The following is a 20666-nucleotide window of genomic DNA, read 5'->3' as shown; positions in this document are numbered from 1 at the left end:
CTATACGAACCTCTTTTACGGGACCTTTCTCTTGTATGTAGTGTTAATTTTACCTCATCCTGTATACAGATGCATGAAATATTTGCCACTTGACATAAAGCAATCAACCATCAACCAATACAAGGAATACACTGGCGGTTTAAAGTCTTATGACGATGATACAGCTGATTATATTTTATTACCAGGGGTGTCATTGTTGACATTAACCAAAACGAACCTCTACTTCCTGGTATTGATTTATATCTATGTATTTGATATTTCGTGTTTTGCATTCTAAAGAAAATTAAAATTTCAAAGATTGGCTTGAAATTCTTTAAAAAAGAACAAGACGAGACAAGCACTCAGAAACACAAGTTTTGCTTTTCCAACATCTGTTGAATTGAAATTATTTAAAAGAGAACAAGACGAGACAAGCATTCAGAAACACAAGTTTTGCTTTTCCAACATCTGTCATTCTTCAACTTCAAAAAAAATAATGTAACCATGCAGTTCAGAATATCAGCTTTCAAAAAGGGAGGTAAGGTTCTTCAACATTTTTGTTTAATAAAAATAGGACCGATATGACTGAATGGATTAGCTTTGATGTAAGTGCAGTTTGAATGAAGAAGACGACCCTTGGGATTACCATGCATTTTTCTATAACCAATATAAAGAAAGAAGATGTGGTATGATTGCCAATGTGACAACTCTCCACTAGAGACCAAAATGACACAGAAATTAACAACTATAGGTCACCGTTCGGCCTTCAACAATAAGCAAAGCCCATACCGCATAGTCAGCTATAAAAGGCCCCGAAATGACAATCTAAAACATTTCAAATGAGAAAACTAACGGCCTTATTTATATAATAAAATGAACGAAAAACAAATATGCAACACATAAACAAACGACAACCACTGAAATACAAGTCAACCGTGTATTATGATTTGCAAAACGACTTTCATGAACTCGTTCACAGATAAGCAAGCTCGCATTGGCTTCTCTGTTGAAAACTGAACATATATTACCGGTTAACATGTTAAAAGAAAAAAAATCTTAAAAAAAAATCACAAGTGACAGCATTTGACGAAATCGTCAATTGAAATACGGAAACGATCCTGATCTTTGTTCATAGTTTCCTCGACTGTTACATTTTTTAAATTGTTTCAAGTGTATTTTCTCCCTATATTTGTAATTTAAGTAAGATTTAGTTCTCCGCGATCCTTTGTTTTTGTCCTGAAACACAATTATAACTGGTAAGGGTTCCACATGGCACTCTACGGAATGAAATGTAAGGTATTTTAAAGGGCTTATGACATTTGCGCCGATTTTGAAAATTTTCATTCTTTCATTTGCGCCGATTTTATTTTCTCTCCTAATTGGATTTACAGGTAAGTTACAGGTAAGTTAATACATTTACATGGGCTGAGCACAGAGTATAAAGACAAATTAAGCATCATTGGTAAATGGCTACCCCATTTTTTCGGGTTACCATTCCTTCCCCCAAATGAAATCAATGACTGCTTCACGTTTGACAATATGTCTGACGCTCCTTCTGATGACAAATGTCTTACATTCTTAGCCTACACACTAAGTACATATATATGCACACTGTAACGCTATCCACCTCATTTCTGAGCAGCTGCACCCAAACTTATATGTTTTTACAGATTTTATCAAGAAAATCCAGGCCGTAACGTATGTTAAAATGCGAACTCGATAGAAATGCTTGCATCAGTACGTAAGCCAGACAAAGAAAAGATGGACCCCGTTAGCGACAATTATAGGAATATATTAGATGTGTTGCCTATACACACTCGACAAGAACAGATTTATGATTTGAATGTATTCCGTTTTAATGGATTTGAATCATTCATTTTACCATTAACAGAGTGATTTTATCTTACTGACAACGCCATGGCTAAAAATGAAAAGGACAAACAGACAAACAATAGTACACATAACACAACATAGAAAACTAAAGAATAAACAACTATAACATGACTGGGATAGAGAGTTGTCTCATTGGCACTCATACCGCATCTTCTTATATCTTTTCACCTGTTATTTACCTGTAAAAAAAATCGGCGCAAATGAAAGAAAAAATCGGCGCAAATGAAATGCAGATCGGCGCAAATGCAAAACGCAGATTTTAAAGTGGATTGCCATATGGAACTCTTATCCAAAAATTTCCGAGTTACTGACTTGCACAAAAATTTCGACGGAGTGTTACAAATCTATGAAAATAATATATATTTTACATTATCAAATTTCTTTATCAAATATGATAACACGCAATATGGTAATAAGGCAGTTACACATGTATGTTTGTTTTTTTTTAAGTTGTTTTGCATTAATGTTAACATAGTTGATTGTCAAACAATGTACATCATGAATGCTGTTTGTTTTATCGTAGTGATGGTTATTAGTTGCTATGGTAATAAAACGAATACTCAGAAGGGATTTTATACACTAAAACTTGGTATGTTATCTTGTTTATTGAAAGTTAATTAATTCAAAACCAACAAAATAATAAAAAAAATAATAGTATACACCTTAAAATGTGCAAAACAATATCAAATGTGTTTGATTTTACGCCTTATGTATGGTGAAAATATGTAACCGAAGAGGTTCGTGCGCACTTAAAACCTTTGGAACTCCATTACATTAAGCTTGTACCTGACTATGTGATGTTCGTTGCGTTTATGTATCTCTGTTTATACGTGTATTTAATTTGAGGAGTCCAGTGTTGGTTGTTGGTGTGGTTTGCTGTACTATCGGTTATTTTTAGGATACCTGTTACATATATGACAACGCACCATTTATAATCAAAGATATCTCAGCATTAACATACACCTCCGCCCTATCATATGTCGCAATACTATACGCTTATTCATGTTCGAACAACAAGAGGCATATACAGCAGGATTCACATACCTTGTCTAGTCTCCTTTTGTAGTTCATTCAATTCCTTGATTTTTTGTTTGTTACCTTGACTTGTCTCATTTTAATCGAATGACGAGATTAAAACGTACTAGCCTCAAGTTTTTCCGATTCTAGATAATCTGTAAGTATAATTATCATGACTATATGAAATCGTACAAGTAACTGACTTGATTATATTTGCATTGCTACGCTACATTTTAAAAGGTTTTGATATTCATTCTTTTGTTTATTTGTTAAATAGAAAACGCCAATTATGAGGAACTTCGTAGTATGTTCATGAAGATAAAAGGAACAGGGCAAGGTAGTTATGTATTAATTGTATCTAGAAATTCATATTTTACAGAAAAATCAAGGCTACAAACTAACAGCATCCTGCAATTAAGTTCATTTTTTATTAGATTTTACCGTATTTTATAAAATTACAATCACAACATATGATATTTAAAACAGATGACAGGTGTAAAACCATCTTGTACAGGCAGTATATAAAATTGAGAAAGGAAATCGGGAATGTGTCAAAGCGACATCAACCCGACCAGAGAGCAGACAACAGCCGAAGGCCACCAATGGGTCTTCAATGTAGCGAGAATTCCCGCACCCGTAGGTGTCCTTCAGCTGGCCCCTATACATTTATGGTAGAATTGAAGTAATTTGGAATATGTAATAACATCATTTGAATCACTGTTACATGCGATGTACATAATGTATGTGTAACGAAGATCTTTAATTCAAATTAGTTAGTCCATTCTTAGTGTAACTACTTACTCTCGTAAGTAGTTACATTTATATTTGAGTGAAATAAACACTCCCACACACACACACACACACACACACACACACACATTTTATAATAATTTATTTGAAAATGCATGTTAATTTGTTCTGTTTTGTCGTTGAATAATTTAATCTTAAAATTTAACAATTTATCTCTTACTGCTAAAATGCAAAATAATTAAAAACATATTTTTGTCATTTTTATCATAGACAAAGTCATTTAAAATCATTCTTTCAAATACTACAACGTAGACGAATTAAAACAAATATATACTTTGAAATCTAAAATTATCTTTTTCGGTATAGGTATGAGAGAACACCAGGATACATTTTCAGCTTTTGCGGCTTCTTTAACTGATCCAAAAACCCTGGGAGTTGGACAAATTATAAAGTTTAACAAAGTCTGGACTAATATCAATAAGGATTATCATGCAAGTACGGGTGTATACACGGCTCCGATAGCAGGAGTGTACCAGTTCTCCTGTTCCGTAATGACACCATATAGTAAAACCCTTCGTGTCTTCTTATGGAAAAATGACACAAAGACAGTAGCTATTTATCCAGGAAATACTGGTCATAATATGGGAACTCTAAATATGGTATTAGAACTTAGGAAAGGCGACAAAGTATACATCAAGCAAGGTGGAGGAGAGAAGGACATCCATAGTAATTCTAATAGCAACTTCAGTATGTTTTCTGGTTATCTTATTCGATGAAATTTACGAATGAGGATAACATAAAAATACAGAAATGCATGTTTTCTTTTTGTTCTTTTTGTTTCTATTGAATGTAAAAGCATTTTCAAGCAGACGATACACCTGATGCTCATAGCTAACAGTTTTCTATTTTAGAAATAATTCCAAAATCGTTCATTAAGACATTGTGGTATATTTATAGTTTTAGCTATGGATATCCTGGAGATAAAAAAAAGTTTAAACCACGTCCACTTGTATTTTTGTCCATCTGATGAGTTAAGCCTTTTTCAACTGATTTGTATAGTTCTATGTTGTACTGTTATACCACTGTCCCAGGTTAGGGGGAGGGTTGGGATCCCGCTAACATGTTTAACCCCGCCACATTATGTATGTATGTGCTTGTCCCAAGTAGGAAGCCTGTCATTCAGTGGTTGTCGTTTGTTTATGTGTTACATATTTGTTTTTCGTTGTTTGTACATAAATTAGGCCGTTTTCTCGTTTGAATTGTTTTACATTGTCATTTCGGGGATTTTAATAGCCGACTATGCAGTATAGGCTTTGCTCATTGTTGAAGGCCGTACGGTGGCCTATAGTTGTTAATTTCTGTGTCATTTTGGTCTCTTGTGGAGAGTTGTCTCATTGGCAATCATACCACATCGTCTTTTTTTTTAAATTAAACCCTTACATATATTTATTTTCGCATACAATGAAAAAAAAGTCAAAATGAATGGTGCATTAGTACTAGTATATACAAACTCAATAGAGATTTTATCCCATAATGTTTTCAGGGTTTCCAGCTAACGAATATTTTAGGTTGTTCTTTATATAACCCTCATGCGTGTGGCACGCTAACAACTTTGTTTTCGTACATCGCATTGTAACACCTGCTATTTTTGGGTTATAGACACAAGATAAATAGAAACCAAAGAATCCATGTCTGACGGAATCGTCCATTTTATTGCTCTGAGTGAAATGTCGCTTCAAAATAGGGGTTAACTAATGTTTTGATAAGCATTATGGTATTTTTGTAAATTTGCACCCGGTGAAATGTCGCTTCATAAAAGGTAAGTTACTTTACGTATCTTTTAGTAAATATTGTTGTTTTTTGTTAGTTTTTCCAAAAAACACAAAGTTACAAGAAAAAGGACCTCAGTCTCTTATTATTATTTTTTTTGGCTTTTAAAAAGCTGCAGAAATTGCGAGTACTCTGAATGTTGTACTCAATGCCTTAATTTTTCGAGATGTATATTAAGTACCCGCCAACGTCCACTCTGTTTTGTTCCTTTTAAAATTGTTAAGCGATGATGACTGATGTACCCATATTTTGACTATTATATTTATTGTGTCTGTTTATTTAACGCATCAATGTAAAAATATCGGAAATTGATGAGACTGTCATTAAAGTGAGAGGGTTAGCGCTATAGAACCAGGTTTAATCCACCATTTTCTACATTTGAAAATGCCTGTACCAAGTCAGGAATATGACAGTTTTTGTCCATTCGTTTTTGATGCGTTTTGTTATTTGATTTTGCCATGTGATTATGGACTTTCCCAATTGATCTTCCTCTAAGTTCAGTATTTTTGTGATTTTACTTTTTAGATGTATTTCTATTTCTATCGATCTGATGAATTAAGCTCTTTTAAACTGACTCTTGAAGTTAGTTCTGATGTGTACTCTGTCCCGGGTTAAGGGGAGGTTTGGCGCAATCAAACGAGCTTAACCCAACCAAATTTTGTATGAACCTGTCCCAAGTCAGGCGCCTGTAATTTAGTGGCTGTCGTTTGTTGCTGTGTAACACAATTTGCTTTTATTCTTAATGTATTTTCATTTAATTCAGGCTGTTAGTATTCTCATTGGCATTGTTGCTCATTTTTCTTTCTGGGGGCCTTTACGTTCATGGGTATGCGGTATGGCTCTTGCTCGTTGTTGAAGGCCATACGATGACCTTTACTTGTTCATTAACTTCGGTGTCATTTGGTGTCTGGTGCATGGAGACTTGTCTCATTGGCAATTTTACGACATCTTTTTTTATATCTATATCACAAATCGAAGATAAACTGACACCGCCATGGTTAAAAAAGTTTTAAAAAAAAGACAAACAGACAAACAAACAATTATAGTATACAAAACACAACAAAGAAATGTTACAGAGTTGTAAGTATAAAAACTGAGCAACACACAATTGAAATGAAATACATCCCACAAAATAGTAAACAATTATAGAATCATATTCAAAACAGTGTAGCTGTGGCCATTGATTGACAACCTTAAATTATCCCATTGACTGGGGCAGATTATGTGAACGTTTGTCTGTAACAACCGCTGCTCACTATGTACTTGTTAAAGGCACTTAAACTGTGGGGTCACAAAAGGTTCTCAACACCTAAATAAAGAAATTAGAAAAACTAATCAGGAATAACACGATGTTTTGATTTATATCAATAATATAAATCAAATCATAAAGTTATTCCTGATTATTTTTTCGAACTATTTTAATATTAAAGGCGTTAAGAACCTTTGGTGACCCCACAGTTTAAATTCTATAATAAGTAAGTAGTGAGCAGTTGTCGTTACAGACACACGTTCACCTTATCTGCCCCAGTCAATGGAATAATTTAAGGTTGTCAAGCATGTGCTTTACTTTACTTCTGTCATGATTTAAATCATATTTTAAAATTAAATAATCATGGAACTTTTGAGGGTCTTTCTGGTTCAAATGCAATAAAATAAAGTCTTGCAATGTCTTCATTAAAAGCTTACCTTTCCTGAAATATGTGTCTGTTTGTTTTCCATCGTTTATATTTTGTGATATTGCTGACTGACTCTCGTTCCTCACGGTACTGTCCGGCAATGTTTTAGTTTTGACATAATTTTAACTGCACTTGGCTTTTTTCGAATTCATTATACTAGTAGTTAAAATGAAAGCTGGTAACTTTAACAACCAGTCTTGAAATGAATTACAATTTATATTGTAACTCATGTAGGTTAATTTGATTTAAGAAGTGTGTCATGCCTAAAATAACTAATGTCCAAGCGTACATTATGAACATATTACATTTCAAATAATGAATTTGGTGGTAAGATTACTAATTAGACACGTCTCCACTATTTCAGACACATGCCCGCTTATATTGAAAACAACCCCAAAGTTATATACAATTATTTGTTATTGACATTATCCACACGAATGGAGAACCAATACTGGATCAGGAACTGTTTATACTTCCGAATCGCTATAACAGTTCATCCTAGGTTTAAAACGGTTTCATTTTGCTCACATTTTAGAGTTTTTAGTAGTATTTTAGGGGCTAAGTTATTGTTATATATTTTTTTTTAGTTTGAAGGTTTATTTTGCAAATCTTGATGCTTTGTGCATTTAACATAATATTTTAGAGGTTTTCGGTTGATTGCAACATGTTTAACGTCTGGTACTCCAGCAGAAAAAAATAGCCATTTTAAATGCATAGAACGGCTACAAACAGGGATTTCAACATTGCTATTTTTATTAGAGTTTGACAACAATAAATTATTGGCATACACAACTAAACTCAAAATATGATATCAAGTAATAATAAAAAAAACATAACAAATTATGTTCTGGTTCAAAAAACCTTTTTCAATATAAGAACATGTTATGAGTGCCAACGAGACAACACCCCATCCAAGTCAGAATTTGTAAAAGTAAACCATTATCGGTTAAAGTACGACCTTTAACATGGAGCCCTGGCTCACACCGAACAGCAATCTATAAATGGCAAAATTTTGTCATTTTTTATTTGAATCTTTCCAAAATATGGATTTGATTATAAAACTTCTCTATTTAAGATTATGATTTTTTCACTTGCTCTCCATTGCAGTAAACAATGATTTGTCACAAAAAGCAAAGCATTCCTTTCAAATTTGCGTTGTCCCAGATTAGACAAAAGTTGGTTTTGGCATTCTTATAATGTAGCTATAGATAAACGGAACAAATTCCTGATAGGTTAAAAAAAAAATCAAAATACTCCTAAATGTATAATTTGTAAAACTCATCTAAAAATTCAAATATTTGTGAATGACCGCATTTCTGTGATGACGTAATGCCAATGTATTTTACATTAACCTGAACAAATATTTGACGGAATCCACACAAAACCTGAATATTAAAAAAATAAATAAATAGAAAAATAAAATCAATAAATTACTTATACCACAGCTGTGTAAAGGGCAGCTATTTAACACATATTAATGAAACTACAACAAACAATTGCACGTATCATCTGTGAAAATGTCATGAAAAAATAAATCTAATATATTTGTCCACCATAAACTGTAAATATCGGATGGAATCTTTAAATATTAAGTAATTTCTGCCAAGTTTGTGAGTTCTGTCTCCTTGTCTGTATTCAGTTTTCATCACATTTCGTTCTGGAATTCTTAGAAGTTCGTCATCATTAATTTCTATTTTTAGTATACAAAGAATGTCTCTAGCTTTACTGACGATACTACACAAATTAGCCCCATCGTTTCCATTCGGAATTATGTGATCGTCCCATAACATTGCTTCCACGAAAACTAAAACTGTCGAAAGTTTCTCATAGTCGTCAATAGCTTCAATTGTGTCCTATAAATAATAAACACATAAGTAAACATTTAAATTCATAAAGTATGCAGCCAGCCTCTTTACTAAGTATATTCAGATATATGAGTACCATCTCAGTGGAATTTTTAGTACTACATGGCAGTAGCCTGCGAATGTAGTGGGTTTGATCTCCGACTTGTTTGAACGAAAGACTCATTGGATATCTCACTAAACTCTCGTTTGTTTTCCATATGCAATGTTATTCCTCGAGCACAGTTATATATAGGCTGATCATACAGGATTAGGCAACTTTTTTCGATTTGGCATGTGCTTTATAGAAAATAATGCAATATTAATATGTAATTGAGTTGTAAGTATTAAACACGTTGCAAAGTCATAAGTACAAGAACAAGTTTCTATCGAAGGTCTGCTTTAGAGCTCACATTATTATGTTTTTGTGTAGGTTTTCACAAACTAATTATTTTAATATAAGTGTATTGTTTGAACATTCCAGTTATAAAAATCACTTTCACATTTGTTTCCCTCCCTGTTTTTTATTTGCGTAAGACCTTGTAAGGCTGAAACATCGCTTACCACTTACATTTAGATTAAATGGCCATACTGCAAGTTTTGCATTATCAGCAATTGGGAATCCTTCTAAATGAAAAAAGTCGGTATCTAAATTCCAACAGCGTTGAATATACCTCCTTATGGTGGGATGTTCTATCTGAAAGACAATTAAGATAATTCAATTATTAACAATTACACGTATGACCTTATTAGTTTAAACAATATCTTATTTTCAAAAAGTGCACGAAATATAATTGTACAATATAAATACAGGGATTCGGAAACAAAAAAAAACTAATATAAATCCGTCTCCCTTTGAAAAAATTACAAAATTAGGAACATAGTATAAGAAACACGTATAATATAATTTTCAATTCTTATTCAACATGTTTATTCTGTGGTTTGCCCGTTACTCATATGACCTTCTTGGGGTTAACGTCAATATAAATCTTAAAAAGGTCCCATGCTTGGTATGCTTGGCGCTTCCAAGATCATTAAATTTGGAATAAGTTATATTTTATTGAGTTATATTTACTTGGGTGAGATACATGCTTGCACATCTTCTGTGTTAAAGCAAATGACTTTACTAGGATATTGTTAATAATTTTTTTTTAATTCACGAAAGTACTTACGTAATCGGATTTCATTTTCAAAAATATTGTACGTAATTCTTCTGATCGTGTTACTATGTCTGTTAACCATTGTTCGTTGTGTATGCCGACTGGATTTGTGTTAGGATTTGAACTATAACCGCAAGGTTTGATCCATGGTATTCTCCCTTCAAGACAGGAATTGGCTGTAGCTTTTTCGGTAAGGAAGGCCGCACAGCATACGAGTTTAATGATACCTAAAAGGTAAAATGAACTTTGATATACATTTGGACTAATGCATGATAATATATTGGATTTGTATCTGTTGTTATACTGTAGCATCTCGTTTTCGGTACACTGTTTGTATCTGATAATTTACAATTCACATTTTACAGCAACTTTGCGTTAAGCTGTTATGATTTCTTTTTTGTTGTTGTATTTTTTAAAATAGGTATTTGTAGGGTATTTTTCTGAAGCTGTGTCTGGTAAATTATGATGTGACTTTATTGCTATTAAGACCAAATAAGCAAAACTGAAACTTTTTCCTTCCAATTAATTTTCAATGAGTATCGAGAGTGTCTTCTTTATCATGATTCCAATGCGGTTACTACGTACTTTCCTTATAAAATCCTTCAAATCATTGGTTAATAAGGGACAGTGTAAAAAAGTACAGATGAGAAGAAAGTCATAACTTTTTGTGTCATTGAAATAGCATTAATACGGGGGAAAAGTTTATATTATAAAACAATGATTTTTTGAAGTGTTGGTATTTCCTTCCTTAAAGCCCAATCGATTAAACAATATAAACAACACAATGAATATAAATAGCCAATCTAAAGCACTATTCTGAATGAGGTTAAGATCATCGATTTTTATAAATTAGTTATTCTGTATCATTTTCATTATCATTCACGTATATAAAAAAAAATGCTTGTGAACTGGAAGTTATAGAAATGGACCAACTGCAATTGTACACATTGATTCATTAGTTGTGTTAACACTGAAAACTGGGGGCGATTCTTTAATTGTATATTCAGTTTGCAAATGTACAGCTCTTTGCCCTTGATAATATTACAAAAATACCGAGAGATACTGCATGTGAATAATTTATAATTCACTAAACACAAAATATTATTTCATATTAGCCTTAGTATAATACAAACCTTTACCAACCATTGTTAAACCATTTCACAACGAAGAATAATTGTAAATCATTGCATACCTTTCAACAACCATGACTTTTTAAGAACTAAATCATTGAAATCCCCAAAATGTGACAAATCTATATATGTAAAAATGCTTCAACCAATTCAAGCCATGTAGTGTTACTTTCAATAGGCAAAAAATATCTTATGGTCCTTACGAACGAGAACTGAAACTGAGACTTTCTACATAAGCAGATATTTAAGCAGATCAGGTTGTAGCACCCAAAAGTAAATTTTGAATTTAAGAAGTGGGGAACCCCAATGAAAAAGTCTTTACAGCGATACTATTTTTTCGTCAAGCATTGTATTTATTTACTCTTTCAAGTTGTTTGCATGAATGATAATGAAAAATATTTATAAAGATTAACAAAAGATGTTTTAAATGTTTTATGTCTAAAATGAATATTTGTAAATTAAAACACTTTAGATGGTCAAGAAGATAAAAGCAGGTATTTGAACTCTTCCAAACAACATCCAATGACAGTTCGGTATATCTGTTAATTTATACTTGGTTTTATTGTTTTTTTGTTTTTTTTAAACATCTTAACAACATTTCAATCTCTTTTAATTGTGATGATGACAACATGGAACAATAGAGCGAATTCTGAAAAGGTTATGGAGGAATTTCTTTACTGGTAAAATAAAATAGAATAAAGGTTTTGTGAAACTAACATTAAAAAGTTTCACACGAAAAAAGATATACTTTAGAAAACTAGCGGGAAAAGTTTTAAAAGGAATTAAGAGTTGAAGTAAAAATAATATGGGAAATAAAGTTACTGAAAGGTATGGACTCGAGTAAAGATAAAATTTCAAATAACGAATATGTCATTGGAACAGAATTCATTAATGCTGCCCCCACTTGTTATCTAAAAAAAGACAAACTAAGCGTACCAAAATAATAATGTCAGACCCGACGTTATTAGGTTTGACCCGAATTGATCACGTCTTCAGTCGGATTGAAAGTAAAACAAAATAAAGGTTAAACTACTGTCTCTTAAATTAGAAATACAATCCGACTAATTTATTAGATATTTATGTTATTGAGATTGTATACTTGTACATCGAAGATATATGATACATGTTGTATCAACAGTTAGAAGCACTATTGGTTTGATTTAACTAGATCAATAAGCTCGTTCGTTAAAAAGCTTTATTTTGTGACTTTTTTACCAATATCAATAAACAACAACTCACAAGGACGATCGAAACAACCTGAAGAGACATTGACTAAATTTTTCTTATCCAATTCAATACCATTAAAAAATAAAATAAAAATAAAAGACGTAACTTGCAAAATATGCACACGTTCTCCTACCTGCACAACAAAGCATAAGGCACCACAAAAACAGATCTTCCTCATTTCTGGGTGAAAATAATTATAATCAATACCTGGATACCCGGAAGTGTATCCACATGGCATTAATTGTTCTTTGTAATAAAGCAAGATTGCAGATTAATCGATAAAAAATAATTTAAATCATATACGCTTTATATCGTTTGGACATGAACTTACTATACTAATTATATAAATGCTATATATATACTATATGTATATATATATATATATGTACGGATACATCTGTTGTAGAGTTGTCACCGACTCAGACGTACTTATATATATATATGTATATATATATATATATATATACATATAGTTATACGTCTATCAGAGGTCATCACATAACTCGATCAATGGTTTATTCATACAAAACTACTAAATAATTTAAAAAGAAACGTAAACTGAATAAACAAAATAGATTTACTGTACTAGCGGACATTAACCGAAATATAATATGTAATTGCACAAAAGTAAAAGCAATGATATCTAACGCGGGTTGTATTCTCGATTTTTTTTTTATATTCGTGGCTTGATATTTGTTGGACACAAGGGGTTAGGGGTTAGTCGCAACTAACTTCTCCCGGATATCTCAAAAATAGTTTTGGTGATTAAAGTTAGAACTTGTTTTAAAAGTCATATGATCCTCAAAGTTAACAAAACAGACAAGGACATTTTATGTTTTATATACTTAGATAGCTTAGTTATAAACGCATGTCCCAAAACTGTCTTTTTAAACAAAATATTTCACTTTATTCAAATATTCAAAAATGTACTGTCACTGAATCATAATTGTCTTCCCGTACACATTGATTAATAATTGGTTAAAACTAAAAAGGATTGCCACCAATAGCATTACGCTGTAAACTAATAAAAGATTGATCAACACGAACTCACTAAAAAACCGAGAGTGAAGACTTGAGTTCCGAAAGGGTTACATGTAACAAATAATTAAAAAGATACACTTGGGAACAGTTGAAATTAAAAAGTCGAAAAAGAACAGACAACAAGGATTAAAAGAAAGAAAAAGACAAATTACAATGAATTCTCAAAAAATATGCTACAGACGCACGAATCCCACAAAAAAAATCAGACAACTGAAAAACATTGAACACTGCAAGTTCATCGGAAGGTTGATAGTTTAAGTTTCATTAGTAAACCATTATTATCGCTTGCTTTTATTGAAAATTTATCGACTGAAAAAAATAATCTTCTTGCTTTTCAATTATCTCTCACAGATAAATTTATTGAAAATTTGAGAATAACTTTTTCAAAAAGTAATTATTCTTTATTTCGACAGGAAAGGCATATTGAGCTTTAAGGTCAAATGATTCCGTTATACACTCAAAAAACTATATTTATATCTGCATTATTTTGAAAAATTATTCCTAAAAAATGGTTTTAAGGAAATGATTAAAAATCAATGCAATCAAAGAAAGTATATATGATGCAACACGTAAAGAAGATGAAAGACGATGAATTTTTAAGATGAATTTGATGAATTTAACATTGATATTTCATTTCATTTACCTTTTCGAAGGAAGGAGTTGGCCGTTTTATTTGCTCTTTCAAGAAGTTTGCCAAACTTGTCAGCTTGTCGTAAACGGGTCTTCTATAAACTACTATACGTTATGGGTTTTGATAGTTGTTGAAATATGGACGTTTTATGACCCCTACAATGTATCTTACATTCACGTACTTTAGTATATATTGGGTAGTTGTTTCATTTACAATCATACCACATCTCCGTATCTTCCGATTCCAATATTGTATTCATCATTTGCTCCTTCTTAAAGACAAAATCTACGAAAGCAGCTCTAATGTAGCTCTATTTTATCGTGTTGCAAATGTTGTTTTGGGGTATTACGCCAAATATCAATCCCTCTATTATTATAGGTTATAATTACTGGTTTTATGAGTAAACCAGATACAAGTTAGTATCTACGACAAAGCACCTCACATAAATTTCTTTGTGTTTTTTCTGCTTAGATTTCTCTCTTACCTTTTATCCAATTCATTTTGATTCTTATAAGATTTAATTGTTTCACACAGTTTTATATAAAAAAGATAAAAATTTACAATTGATAATCAGTTCTAACAATAATCATTATCAGTCATAGTAAAACAAAAGTTTTATTTCCGATTATAACCATTGGACTTTTATTGAACATCCGTCTCTCCTTATCTATTCTGCTCTCCTATGGTTGGACATTTCAAGTATCTCTCAATGTAATTTCAAAATTGCGATGATACAATGGGCGACACTTAAATCATCTTTGAACTGGATATTGCTGTACCTGCACATCCGATGGATATTACGCTTGCTCCGTGCATATTATTTGATACGTTTTTCTCAGGTCTGTATGAGAATTTTTTGATCCTTAGAGATGCTAAGTATATGATTCCGAAAGTAACTTTATGACATGAAACTAAATGATTGTTTTTTTTAACATTTTAATCGAGTAGAATAATTCATTTTTAAAGGAATTATGGAATAAACGTTTCACAATTTTAATGATCTATTTTGAAAGCTATTACATCATTGTACATTTGATTAGAAATTCCAATCTCATTTTCATCCATATATGTATGATGCGTGCATTTTAAACTGTCTATCTATAATATCATCTCTTGAGCCGAACACATATTGTAAGAAAGATATTTCAGGAATGACTGTAATATTTTTTCTGTCTATGAAGAAATAACATAAAAAATGTGGTGCACACTGAACATCCCGCGTAACGGGTTATTTTAAAGTGTTACTTCGAATAGACAGTAAACATATTACAGTTATTTTTTAAAATTTAATTCCATTTAAAACCGGAGTAAACCATGAAAAAAACGTTGATGCCGACACGGTCACATGACGAAATTATGTATATGAGCTGATAAACAAAACAACGTCAGCCAATCAAAAGACGCGTTACATCCAAAATTAAATTATTGTCGATAAACGTCAACACACAACCCATAACGAAAAGGAACGAGTAGACAAATAATTTACAGAAGCTACGATTCAGATCGAAGTCGCGTACTTCGGACTGCAAAGCAGTTTAGTTTATAATGAAAGCTATTTATATTCTGAAATTTCAAATGGATTAGACTCGAACTTCACTGAAGGTACATTAATTGTGAAAATTCTACATAAGGTAAACCTGAAAATCTTGAATTCTGTCTTTAAATAAGTCTTCAGCAACAAGTGTTATGTCAGGCAAAATGGAACCTCATTTAATTGTTCTCGGAATATAACGCTGACAATCGGGAAGTTTGAACGCTGTACATTTTTATAGTTCTTAGACAACACATTTTGAATAATCTTAATGTAATGCATTAGACGAATTGCTAGACACTAACTTATCCTTTTTCTAATGTTTTGCAACACGTTCTTTTTTTTTTTTTTTATCTTAAATGTCTGTTTTAATCATAATTCTAAACTAATTTTAAATGGATTATACTTGCATATCCATATATATATATAGGTCGCTAAATCATACATTTCTCGTGCATGTGTATTTATATTCTATAAATACATACATGTACCATTCATATGTAGTGGATTTAAATTTTGTTAATACATTTGTCCTGAAAATTTGATAACTGTGTTCGCGCTAGAATCAGCTTTGAAAGTACATTATAATGTATTTGCTCGATATTGCCCGTACGTATCTGCTGGCATCTTTGAAAATAATGTAATTCCTTTGGAATCTTTCCGTTCTGTTGATTAATCTGTATTCCGAATTCATGACATTTCTCTTTGGTGTAACTTTATCAATTGAAGTCTTTTGACTATGTCTTCTAAATGCACAAAGAACATCCTTGATTTTACGATAAATATTGCATAAATAGTCACGATCATTTCTATCTCCGACCGTATCATTTTCCCATACTATCTGTTCTACAAAAACTAAAATAGAAGCCAGTTTCTGGTAGTCGTCTAGAATTTCAAGGGAAATCTGAAAAAGAAAATCTATAAGCATAATTGCATGTTATTAGATATCTACATGTCTTACTGTGAAACAGAGATGAACAACTGCAATATAAGCGATGTTCATTTGTTTTGGTTTTACAAAGTGCGAGTAAGATTTCTACCATGAACAAATATATAATATCCAGTCGTCCATAACAATAAAGCAAAAATGTATAGTGCATGTTTATAAGTTATATGTTTTTCACAACAAAGTCTTTTGTCGTTTGCTTTGGATCTCCATTGTATAAAACATAGAAACATTGCACCATTTTCCATGGCAATGTCATGTGTTTGATTTAATTAGTTACCATTAAGCAAATTAAATATGTTTCAAAGCAAGCTTAGAAGGCAATCAAATAGAATAATTTGAGACACTTTATCAGGATATAAAAAGTAATAAAAATTTACATTTGGGTTTCGTTATACATTTGGTAATGGCTTATGATTGGTCAATACTTATTAAGCATGAGACAAGTGTAAAATTGGATAGACAAGTTACTTGTGTAGTCTCCAGATGGACATGGGACATAATTTTTGAAAGTGGACGAGTTGGTTTAAGAAAATAATGTTCTATCCTGGTTAGATTTGAAAAATAATCCTAGACACATTGAAATTGAATATTTTGTCTTACTAAATACAGGAAATAACTGATTAGGAAAATGTTTAACCGGATTAGTAGCAGCTGAACATTATGGTTCCATTCCAAAACCCCTGTACATTATCATATGGTCGCCCCTTTATACACGGTATTTACCTCAGGCATAGACTACCTTAGCTGGATTTGGCAAACATTTTAGGAATTTTGTTCCTCAATGCTCTTCAACTTCGGACTTTATTTGGCCTTTTTAACTTTTTTGGATTCGAGCGTCACTAATGAGTCTTTTGTAGACGAAACGCGCGTCTGGCGTATATACAAAATTTAGTCCTGGTATCTATGATGAGTTTATTTATAGGCAGTGACATCAAACGATGGGCTAAATATACCGGAGGGACAGTCAAACATAGATCGAAAATAAACTGACAACGCCATGCCTAACAAAGAAAAAGACAAACAGACAAGTAATAGTACATAAGACACAACATAGTTTCTAAAGACTAAGCAACAAGAACCCCATCAAAAACTGGGGATGATCTCATGTGCTCTGGAAGGGTAAGCAGATCCTGCTCCACATTTGGCACCCGTCGTGTTGCTCATGTTATCACAAACCCATTTAATAGTCTAATTGGACAGGCCACATTCGTGAAAAGGGACGGGGATTGTAGTTACGACTTACGGAAGATATCCGATATCATCTGTGAAACGGTTTTTCCATAGCCGTAAAACTTACGAAGGGACGATTTCAACTTCAGCATTTGGAACTCTCGGTTTATTCCTGTCTTGTGAGCGGCAAACCTCTATCAAGCAAATCATGAAACAAAATAATACCCCTGGAATATCGTATCCATTGAGAGACATATACACCGTATGCAGGCGCTACTGGAATGTTGCTACATAGAAATGGAAAGTTCACTATTGGAAAGCTGAAATAATCTCTTTTGTCGTAACGTTTTGTTTTTAACCGACCCTCATTGTCAATTGATAGATCTTTGTCAAGATATGGGGCAAACTTTACTGTATCTGTTCTATCCGTTATCTATAGTTAAATGGGATAGATGCGTTCAACATAGTCACTAAATTTTGAATTATTTAGTGAGAGAACGTCATCTTTAATGCGGAAAGTAAATTTTAAGGATTTTGCTAACTTCTCACCTTCCTTTCTAAGAAGTTCCTGTATGAAGTAAGTCTTATAAAAATAAAGGATGAAGTCGGCAAGAGGGGCACAATTGGTTCCCAGTGGAATGCCGACAGTCTGTTGAAAAACGTAACAAACGTGTTGACAATCAAGAAATCAAGCATCTTGATAATGTCAGTTTCAGAGAATGTTTTGTTTGAATCAGAGTGATTCTTTTTCTAAGTATAATTTATCACTCTCTAAGACAAGATACTTGTATCTACGTTGGCTATTCTTTTTTATGAAACAAAGCAATGCCAACACTTTCAATGTGTCTTCCTTTTAGGAATGGGGAATACTATGAAAGTGTAGAAAAGTCAAATGTTTTAATACTATTGCAAGATAAAAGAGTCTTATATTGTATGTACTCTTAAAGATCTTTGGATTTTTTTTGTATCCACATCTGAATTACACCACCTTTAGAGTAGGCAGTTCAAAATAAATTTGAAGTCCGGCTTTGATTTCTGATAAAAACAGATGTTAATTATTTAGAAAGAGGTTTCGTGGAGCACTTGGAAGACCCAGCAATATACCGTTGTTTGTCAGGACAATTAAGTAGCGTCGGTATCCAATACAGTGATGGAAAATTCAGTTCTTCATCTTTGGTTGAAATTCCAAAAGTAACATGGAGCAGACTAATGATTATCCAGGATTTTTATCTTTGGTGAGTGTCGTGGGGGTATATGTTGAGTTTCCAAGTGAATTGTCACTACCTAATTCATTTATCAAGCAGTTTATGTAATGATATTTACACACTACACGTTGTTGTTTGGGGATTTTTTTGCGGGGACAACAACATATTTGTCATGGAGGTAGTGTTTTGTAACGTGTACTCATGTTTCAAAAATTCGTTTAACGATAGGTGCATAAAATAGGGATATTTCTGTATGTAATTATATTTTTCAAAACTTATAATGTTCCGAATATATTTGAAAGCCAATTATTCCGGCAATGTTATCAACGTGATGTTTTAGAGTATTATATATTTTCACAGAACCGATTGAAATGTATGAAAACCTCTTTCCTATTAGAATTGATTTACTTTCTGAACAATTAAATATGAAATATAATCGATCAATGACTTCACCTTCCACTATAATTTATCTGATAACTTGTTTAAAAATAACAAACTTGCGTTTAATTCAGCAGGATTGTTTATCCAGGTTGAATCTGCTGTTGGAAACCCAATCAAATGCTGGAAGTCCGAATCTAAATGTCCACATGGGTTGCTCTGTGATTTTCCTTGTTTGTCTAAATACTACAAATGAACGTTTCACATTTACCACCAATGTACATATATACAGATTTATTTATGCAATACCTTTATTTCAAAATGTGTTAAGATATTTCTTACGATGTATCGCTGCATTGTTGAAATAAGAGGTAGATGATATAAAAAAGTTAAAAACCAAAAATACCGAGCTCCAAGGGAAATTCAAAATGGGAGGCTCTTAAAAATTGATAAACTCAGAAGCTCAAAAAGATCAAATGAATGGAAAGCAATTATCATATTCTTGACTTGGTACAGGTATTTCCTTATGTAGTCGCAAGGAGAGTTGCCTCATTGGCAATACTATCAAATCTTCTTATTTTTAAATTCCCTAGAATGAGGTATTTCGATGATGATCTTAATTGAAAATAAATCATCAATTTCGTCTTTGAAGAAATTCCTTTCCTGTTGTAGAACTTTTCAATCTATAGTTTTCTATTTTGTGTATTGCCAACTATAATAATATTCTTTGTCCATTTTTAGAAATGATTCGTGGAAGCCATAGATTTGTTGGAAATTTACACTTGCCCTGGGCAGTTAGATTCGAATTTTATCCTAAACGTTAGCAAGGGGGAAATATCACGGCTCAGGTCATGTGTAAATTTACAACAAATCAATGGCTTCCACGATTTATTTCGATTCTAATAGGACAAATACTGTCATTAAAAAAAACTGTTTGATAAATGTAAACAACATCTAAATAATCTGTAGCTAGCATTAAACATTTCTTAAATAACCGAATAGAAAAAAATGAGATTGATCAATTTAACTTTCAAAACATTTGCAATTTTTAATCAACATTTTTTTCTCGTCAAATTAATCGTCAGATTAGAAAATAAGTCGAAACTTAATGTAATGATATATGTCCGAGTTTAGAAAAAACCTTCAGTGTTGACATTTTCATTCGCATGACGTCCAAAAAAAATAGGAGTTTCGCGAAATTTATATTTTTTTAAATTTTGTACATTTTTCCGATCTCTAATGCTTAAATCTTTTTGTT

The 20666-nt window shown here is 32.1% G+C and overlaps 2 protein-coding genes across 2 annotated transcripts in view; one reads left to right on the top strand and one right to left on the bottom strand.

Annotated features, from left to right (window-relative positions):
* Window positions 1–2349: 2349 nt before the first annotated feature.
* On the top strand, window positions 2350–4415 carry LOC139521540 (heavy metal-binding protein HIP-like). Its single transcript, XM_071315016.1, has 3 exons — window positions 2350–2461; window positions 3167–3226; window positions 4006–4415. Exons 1-3 carry the CDS (start codon window positions 2362–2364, stop codon window positions 4413–4415), a joined length of 570 nt encoding a protein of 189 aa, XP_071171117.1. The 5' UTR covers window positions 2350–2361.
* A 3595-nt stretch (window positions 4416–8010) lies between these two features.
* Window positions 8011–20666, bottom strand: part of LOC139521539 (uncharacterized) — a 31356-nt gene continuing 18700 nt past the window's right edge. The window contains exons 5-8 of the mRNA XM_071315015.1: window positions 19528–19654; window positions 10159–10373; window positions 9558–9683; window positions 8011–8998 (exon numbers count right to left, since the gene is read on the bottom strand). Coding sequence (XP_071171116.1) covers window positions 8666–8998; window positions 9558–9683; window positions 10159–10373; window positions 19528–19654 — 801 coding nt within the window. The 3' untranslated portion in view covers window positions 8011–8665. The remainder of the gene's footprint in view (window positions 8999–9557; window positions 9684–10158; window positions 10374–19527; window positions 19655–20666) is intronic.

The sequence above is a fragment of the Mytilus edulis genome, chromosome 4 (assembly GCF_963676685.1).
Source record: "Mytilus edulis chromosome 4, xbMytEdul2.2, whole genome shotgun sequence".
NCBI lineage: Eukaryota > Metazoa > Mollusca > Bivalvia > Mytilida > Mytilidae > Mytilus > Mytilus edulis.
The sequence above is the reverse complement of the archived record's forward strand: the minus strand, read 5'-3'. Positions and strand labels throughout refer to the sequence as shown.

Excerpts from the sequence above, each read along its gene's own strand:
- LOC139521540 (XM_071315016.1), top strand. The coding sequence starts at position 2,362 with ATGTACATCATGAATGCTGTTTGTTTTATCGTAGTGATGGTTATTAGT. Across the intron at positions 2,462-3,166 it reads ATTTTATACACTAAAACTTG|AAAACGCCAATTATGAGGAA; the intron begins GTATGTTATCTT and ends TTTGTTAAATAG. Across the intron at positions 3,227-4,005 it reads GATAAAAGGAACAGGGCAAG|GTATGAGAGAACACCAGGAT; the intron begins GTAGTTATGTAT and ends TTTTCGGTATAG.